Below are 8,495 nucleotides of genomic sequence, written 5' to 3' on the forward strand. Positions count from 1 at the left end.
TTCTGTAAGGAACTCTCGTGAGGGTTTGGACCAAGATCACAACACAACAGACTGACGATAAATAATAAGTGTTTATTGTTTCTAGGAGGGAAGTGACAGCTGGTCTCGGTGCTGGTCTGGGTTCTGGTTCTGGTGTCGGTTAACGGCAGGAGCAATCTAAGAAGCAGAGAACGGTTAGTGGTCGTGCTGATTACCAGAACGTGGAAAATAGTCAATAAGGAAAAACCACTAACCGTCTCAGATGATCTCAAGGGTCCTGAAAGGTGGAAGTGTCCAGATCTGCAGCTGCTGGAAGGGCTGAGTCCGGTGAAGGACGACAGTCGGCCGCAGCTGTCTGTGTGTCCAGAGTCCGTGATCCAAAAGGGGAGGTCAGGCTTTCCAAGGTCCAGTAACGAGAAGCAGATGTCAGGCAGTACCAGAGGAGCAGGCAGATCGGTGGTCGGGCAGGCGTGGGTCGGTACCAAGAGCAGATGCAGAAACAAATCCAAAAGGGCAATCCAAAGAGACGTGGTCGAGGCAGGCAGAGGGTCAAGGAACCAAGAGATCAGGCCAAACAAGAAGGGGAGGACAACCAGAAAGAGGGACAGGTAGCGTGGAGGGCAAGACAAGGAGTGAGGACTTGAACAGGGACAAGAGAGGGCAACAAGGACTACAGGCATGAACGCGAGATATTTACTGACTACTAAGAGTGTTCAACTATCGGGCACCGAAGAGTTGACAGGTTGCTGCTTATAAAGGGTGGAGAGAACAGGTGCAGCCAGTCAGAGATAATCAGGCCAGCTGGCTGCAGTGCAGACAATTAGTGCAGTCAGCCTTCACCAACATGCAGAGTGGACAGACTGGTTCTCCACATACACACACACATGAGAACCAGGTAGAAGGAGATAAGGAGTGAGAATGAAAAGGGCAGAACAGAACTGAGAAACCAGAGCTAGTGAACAGAGTGATAAAGATCTAAATACAAGGACGTGATTCATGACATCATTCAGTGTTTTTCCTCAGTGTAGAAATCACACAGTACTAATTTGCTTGCGTATGTTTGTGTCTTAAAGATCTTACTGACAGAACCCCCCATGAACCCCACAAAGAACCGCGAAAAAATAGCCGAGGTCATGTTTGAAAAGTATCAGTTCCATGGCATCTATGTGGCGATTCAGGCTGTGCTCACTCTGTACGCCCAGGGTAAGGAACATCATTGCCCCGCCATGAAACTCACCCACCAAATGACTCTGTAGCTCATTTGTTAGTGTGGTTTGAGGCATCAGCACCACGTTCTGTCAGTATTCTGTTGATCAGTGAGCAGACTCACTGGAGAAATGCTTCTATACCTACAGGTTTGCTCACGGGTGTGGTTGTGGACTCAGGAGACGGTGTCACCCACATCTGTCCGGTTTACGAGGGCTTTTCGTTACCACACCTCACTCGCAGGCTGGACATCGCAGGACGTGACATCACTCGCTACCTGATTAAAGTGAGCTAAGAAAACGTTAGCGTCAAACCAGAAAGGCTACAAAGACTTTTTTCAAAAAAGTTACTGATGTAGGAAGTCCTTTTGCATCTTCCTGTCAGCTCCTGCTGCTGCGCGGATACGCCTTCAACCACACGGCTGACTTTGAGACTGTGCGACTACTGAAGGAGAGTCTCTGCTACGTGGGATACAACATTGAGCAGGAGCAGCGTCTGGCCACAGAGACCACCTTCCTGGTTGAGTCCTACATGGTACGTTTCAGAGCAGCAGTATTAAATAGCTCAGGTTTTTTAATGTAGGCTTTTGTGGAAAGGTTAAAAAGAAGAAATATCTTACCTGTTGTAGACAGCTCTTTGAAAGACTTCAGTTTGGGGAAAAATAAAAATAATAATTCCGACCAGATCAACGAGCTAACAGCAAATCTGAACAAAACAACTCCAGTCCCAAAAGTTTAAGAGTTCTTTGCGTGAATGCTTTATTAGAAACTTTTACATTGTCGTCAGTTTTGTATTGTATGATCATTGAACTTTTTGGACTTTTTGCAATCCTAAATAGCAGCTAGCTATAGCACCTAAAATGTAGCTTGGAGCTTCGTAGTATTTCTGCTGGAAGGACGAATGGAACAATGACGGAGATGTAAAGGTTTAAGATACAGCAAATCTCGAAGGAATGCATATCATCCCCTGCCTTCATGTCAGAGATTTCAGACCTTTTACTTCTACCTTCAGACACATCACCCTATCTGACACTCTTTTCACCTCTACTACATTCTTTGTCAACTCCTCCTTCAGGACCACCCCTGCTCCATTTCTCTTTCTATCCACACCATGGTAAAACAGTTTGAACCCTGCTCCAATGCTGCGAGCCTTGCTGCTCTTCCACTTGGTCTCTTGGACACATAAAACATCTACCTTCCTTCTCTGCATCATGTTACCTTTGTCTGCCATTGTCCCCACATTTACAGTTGCAACCTTCAGTCCTACAAAGTTAAAACTGTTTACGATACATTTTAAATTGAATGTGATCCCATGTAGTGATCTGTTAGTACTCAGGAGTATGTGTTGTGAAGGACTCTCGACTACTACTATGTCAAATTTAACTTCAATAGTTAACAAAAAAAAGATTGAGATTTTGGCTTTGCTAGTCAGCTGGCTCTGGCAACAGTGAGCTGATTCCACAAGTTATTCAGTTGTGAATGTCTTTCCAGTGATTAAAAGTTTAATTAAAATCCATCCAGTGCATTCCATTCAGGAAATTCTTTTGCTAACACTACAAATAAAATAACACAAAAGGAAAAAACAATAATGTTGCTTTTGGCAGCGGGTGAAAATAACGTATCTCCATGAAAAATTTGCGACTGGACTTGTTTTGAAGCAGTATCCCCCCGATCGGGTCGTGACCACAGTCGGACTAGCCATCAGCTCATCAGTCTGGTCAGAATTTATCTGAGGTCCTTCAGTGAATGCTCTACAGCAGGTAAGATATTAACTGCTCAAACCCTCTCCATGTCAAACTCTGTTACATAAAAGGGGCAAAATTAAAAACTTGGTTCAAACTAAGGGCCAGTTTCAAACAACGCATTCATTCAAGTCAGAAACCAGACGTCTTTTCTTTGCTACAAGTCCCTCAACAAGAGTTTGATCTGTCTCATTTGACGTTCTCTGTTACTCTTTTCCACATAAAACAAAAAAAAAATCAAATAATTCATGTTCAAAGTTGGCCAAGTTCAGTTTTTAAGGAAAATAAGAGGCGATGAAATATCTTCATTAAAAACATCATCATGGCGGCCAGATAAGATGTTTACAAGGGCCGTGTTTGTGTTTGACGCGTAATTTAATAACTCCTTTAACCTTTTGGGTTCATGTTCCACCGGCAGCTTCCTGACGGGCGGCAGGTGAATGTGGGCGGGGAACGTTTTGGGGCCCCTGAAGCTCTTTTCCAGCCTCATCTCATCAACGTGGAGGGAGTCGGCGTGGCTGAGCTGCTGTTCAACACCATCCAGGCTGCGGACATCGACCTCAGGTCCGAGTCTCCTCCCCGCTGTCTTTGACAAACGCTGGTGTCTTTCTGACACGTCGCGTCTCCTCCGTGTTCTCCTGAGCAGGGCGGACTTCTACAAGCACATCGTTCTGTCGGGCGGGACCACCATGTACCCCGGCCTCCCATCCAGACTAGAGAGAGAGATCAAGCAGCTCTACCTGGAGAGGGTTCTGAACGGAGACACGGAGAAACTATCCGTAAGAACCTGAAAAATGAATCATGCAATAATGTTAATATTAAAATGAAATTTTTAACGCATCTGATGTTTTCAAGTCAAAAGTTTAAGGGAAAAAACTTTGTAGATTTTGGCTCAGTGTTTTTTTTTTTAATGATGGCTCCAAAGGCATGAATGACTTCCTGGTTCAATCATTTACAGTTTGTTTTATTATCGCCCACTGTCTATAATTGTGCTTTTTTGGTGCCTGTTCATTAGTATGTCTGTTAGCAAAATATCTAAAGTTCCACTGGATAGATTTTAAAGAAACTGTCAGAAATTAGTCACAGGATGAGCATCTACAAATGATTTACTTTTGGAATCAACCTGATTCAAGATGGCCACAGCAGCTAATCAACTTTAGCAAACACAGAACTGTCTATAGCTGAGTCAATTTTACTGACACCGAGCTAAATTTTAGTGTGGTAGTAGCTGAGAGTGATATACAACAAATACTTCAAGCACTGATTATGCAACATTTTTGCTTAACATTTCATCGTTAACTATTGAAGTCAACACTGTTTGTCTGTCTGTTAGCAAAACATCTAAAGAGATACTGGATAGATTTGAATGAAACTCTCAGAAAGTAATCACTGGGTGTACAGTTACAACTGTTCAACTTTTGGATTCAGCCTGATTCAAGATGGCCACCACAGCTGACTGAACTTAGAATACACTTAAATGGATTTAACTCAGTCAGTTTTAGAGATATGGAGCTAAAGTTTGGTGTGGTAGTAGCTGAGGATCAGCCACAATATATACTTTGAATGCTATCAGCTCATGCAAGTTTTTATAGCGTTTTTAGGCTCGATGATAACGGCTAAAGCTCTGCCGTTTCTCAACATGAGATGAACTTAATCTAAAGGGAGCAGGTGATAAGACATTCATTCACAGAATACTAGGCTCAAAGTGTATTAATAACACTAGAAAAGTCAATCCAGTTTTAAAATATGCGTTTGTCATAATTAGTGTATAAAAGCATCACTGTAATGATAAGACAACTTTTCCAAATCTGTATTTCTCTGCAGCATCTTTTCAAACCAGAGATGCTGGAAAGGCTTAAAAAACAAGAAAATGCATGTGATCACTTTTCTTCACTTGACTCCTCTCCTCTGCAGAAGTTCAAGATTCGAATCGAGGATCCTCCGCGGCGTAAACACATGGTGTTCCTGGGGGGCGCGGTGCTGGCCAACATCATGAAGGACAAGGACTCCTTCTGGCTGAGCAGACAGGAGTACCAGGAGAAAGGTCTGGGAGTCCTGCAGAAGCTGGGAGGTGGAATCAGATGAAACAAAACCAGGAGCAAGAAGAAAACAAAAAAAAGGCTTCGAGTTTACTCCGCTTTTCATGACAGCTCCGCCCCTTTTATGGCCCCGCCTCCTAAAACATCTCTTCCATTGGCTTTTCTTCTTTGTTTCCAATAAAATTAACTTCTGAAAACTAGCAGATTTTTTTTTTTTTATTATTATTTAAAATCTCCAAAATGTTAGATTTCTGTCTGAGCTTTTACAGAGTGGAACATTTGTTGTAATATTCACCTGACACCTCAGAGCCTGAAGAAAGAGAAAAATGATCGAATATTTTAAAGTCAGATTCTTCAGAAAGTTCAACAACTTATATCTTATTCCAGCAGAAATATTGCGACATTCCTGCAAAAATCAAATGTGTCTGAAGTGCTACAGCTAGCTGCTGCTGATATTTGTACTTAAAAATACTTTGTCTTGTACAAAAATAACCGCGTAAAGCTAAACTAATGGCAATGGAAAGTTGGGGGCCACTTCCTACTAGGGCCTCTATACTACAAAAGGATTTGTTAATGCTTTATTAATATGTTATTCATAAAATTGTGAAAACTAGAAAGCATTAATAATCATTAATCAAACAGTATTCAAATATTGATGCTGGCTCACTATTTGTGAAGATCAAGTGCAGAACTTTCATTTATTTATTCATAATTTAGATATTAAGTGTTGTGTGTTTGCAAATAAAAAAGAGAGTTGAGCAACTGGCAACAAATTACATTTACATGAAACAATAAATAAATACAGCACTTGACCAATAGTGAGCTAGCTTCAATGTTTAAACAGTGTTTTATATATATATATATATATATATATATATATATATGTAGTGGACTAGGCCTACGTCGAAACTAAGTCTAAGGTCAAAACTCTTGGCCTTTAGAACCTTGTGGGACAGAAGCTGTCATTTCATGTATTTGACTCCATAAATACAGGTTCACCCATCCTGAGACTTTCTTTCTTGAAGATTCAAGTGAAAAGAACACTCTCTTTTTATTATCATTACTATCTTACAAATGTTGATAATCAAAGTGTCTTAGTTCAAACCATTTTAGATGTTGCAGTGAACTAATCAATTTTATTAACTGAGTAATGATTTTATTCTCATGTTAAAAGCTGTGCAGAGTAATTATGCATTTTTCTGATTTCTGCTTTTGAATGAGCAAGTGTGTGCGTTTACAAGGTTACAGTCAAACGAAAAACAAGTTGTTATGTTAAAACTGTCATGTTTTAGAATCCTCTCAGACGTAAATAGAGATGTTTTGCACCTGTTTCTTAAGGCACGCCAAAACAGAACCCTCTCGGTCTGTGAGAACATTTCTGAGCTGTCTCATAACAATTCTCGCTGTCTCTAACCTCTTACGTCACAAAAACACACCCCTTCTGGTCGTTTCTGACCAATGAAAAATCCCAAAAGTGAACCGGGAAAGAGTCTTTAAAATGTCAGTACTTCCTGGTCTACACAGACTCTACGAACTCACAGGGACACGGAGAGACACACAGGTACTCAGAGTTGGAGAGTTGTCAGACTTCTAGAGTTCTGGAGTTCTGATGGAGTGCTGTTGGAGTTCCTGACATGACAACGAAGCTCTTCCGAGTTCCATGGGATTATAACATTTTCCACTGAGGTGAGCTGTGGCTGACAGAACCTCGCAGCTACTCCGGACGAGTAACAGCATCCTACGGAGACGCTGAAAGGGTGCGTTAAACGGAATCTCGCCTGAGACATCTCCAGGTAAAAGAGTCGTTTTCACCACCTAAGTGTACTGTGAGGAAAAGCTGAAGAAAGCCCGGAGAGTGCCGTTCTGTTCAACACTCTACCTCAAACACCATCTTTCTCCCCTTTAAACTTCATCTTTCATCTTAAACTTTTCTATCAAGTAGAAATTCTCCCAGATATTTAGAAATGTCTGTGTAAAGTGCTTACCCACATTCATGTGGGTAAAAGATCATAGTTGTACAGTTATAAATGTCTGTTGGTGCAGCAACGGAAAAATCATGGCCGTATGATTTTTCCTGATTGATTGCTTTGTTGTTATTTTCATAATTTGCCAAATTAATGTAAATGTTTGATGTTAAATTTGATTCTGTAAATAAATGACCGCATTCATTTTGATGGGTCAAATTTAAATGACGTCTCACTTTGCATTTCCTTAAATTCAGTGCACGTTTTATTCAGTCCAGAAAAATGAGGAACTCGCGTTAAATGATGAATACATCCCAGCATCTGTTCATCTACAATTGGTGGCCCGTACGGGGACGTCACGTGCTCATAAATGGACTGTAACTAGTGTGCTAATTGATTTTCATGTTGGCATGTGTTGTATAATAACAGTTGAAACCGTGCGTCTTTACGCAGCCGGAGCTGCGCGCTTGGAGCTGCACCGCCTGAAGCGAAATGCTGCATGTTTTTAAGCGTGTTGGTCTGTGATGCTCAGAAAGCTCACAGAGAAGCTGAAATTGAGTCACAAGTCTTTATAAAGCTGAATTGTACGTCTGTGTGTGTAACTTAAGCTGGCTTTGAGCTGTGGAAACGCTTCATTCTGTTTAAACTGTGTTCCGGACGCTTCTGGTCCGCTTCGGTTCTGTGGTTCCGACTCGGTTCTGGAGCTTCGAACGAGTTGTTTTAAATAGCTAGAAAGACGTTTTGTCACGGAGCGCCGTTCTCTGTGCAGCTCAGGGGGTTGTTTCGTTACAATTTTTAACAGAAAAAGTGCATTTTGATGGTTTAAAAGACGAAAAAGTGACGAACTATTTTACGCTAATCTAACTTGCTAGCTGGGGAATACGCTTCGTGGTTGGTTGTGTGCTGCTTTGGAAAGCTCTGATTTGCTGAGAAAGGTTGACTGACGTCACCTCCCCTCACCCCTACGCTGCGTCATTGGTTGAGAAAGACCGTGTGTAACGTTCTGATTGGATGAGGGAAGTGTCAGTCACGCCACCCGGAAATGAAATTCGTTTTCATAGGGAATAAAATCTGCTTTTTAACGCTGGAAAGCGCATTAAAGCTGTGTTCTGAAACGCTGTTTACATTCTTCGAAACATATTCGCTGAAAGTTCGCCACGTTTGAGTTTAAAGACCGTCATAAAATGATGCTTTTGAACTACGCTAGCGATGCTAAATTTTAGGCTAACAAGCTAATGACCGGGTGGAGGACGTGTCACGTCACTTCCCCCAAGTCGGAAATGAGCTTTACCGTGCTTAAATTCGCTAAATACGGCTGCGATTTTGTTCCACAAAATTCATGTTTCATGATATAAGGTCTGATTGGAAAAATTTTGCCACGTTTGTGTAAAAAATCCGTTCAGAAGTGTTGGTTTTCACCGAAGCAAGCCGATGCTAATTTTAGCTAACAAGCTAACGACCGGACGCCACAGGAAGTTATGGCACCCCTAGTGGACGACACAAACAGTGTCTGAGTTAAAATAGTTGAGGATCTGCTGACATCTTGTGGAGAAGACGTGGGATCAC

The 8,495-nt window shown here is 41.8% G+C and overlaps 1 protein-coding gene across 1 annotated transcript in view; it reads left to right on the forward strand.

Moving 5' to 3' along the window:
• zgc:101810 (uncharacterized protein LOC493612 homolog) overlaps positions 1–5,118 on the forward strand; it is a gene marked incomplete in the record, with an annotated part of 10,509 nt that extends 5,391 nt beyond the window's left edge. Inside the window, 6 exon segments of the mRNA XM_037675564.1 lie at positions 1,053–1,182; positions 1,335–1,471; positions 1,570–1,719; positions 3,345–3,490; positions 3,573–3,705; positions 4,841–5,118. Coding sequence (XP_037531492.1) covers positions 1,053–1,182; positions 1,335–1,471; positions 1,570–1,719; positions 3,345–3,490; positions 3,573–3,705; positions 4,841–5,011 — 867 coding nt within the window.
• Between the last annotated feature and the right edge of the window lie 3,377 nt (positions 5,119–8,495).

The sequence above is a fragment of the Nematolebias whitei genome, chromosome 1 (assembly GCF_014905685.2).
Source record: "Nematolebias whitei isolate Nwh7 chromosome 1, NemWhi1, whole genome shotgun sequence".
Taxonomy (NCBI): Eukaryota; Metazoa; Chordata; class Actinopteri; order Cyprinodontiformes; family Rivulidae; genus Nematolebias; species Nematolebias whitei.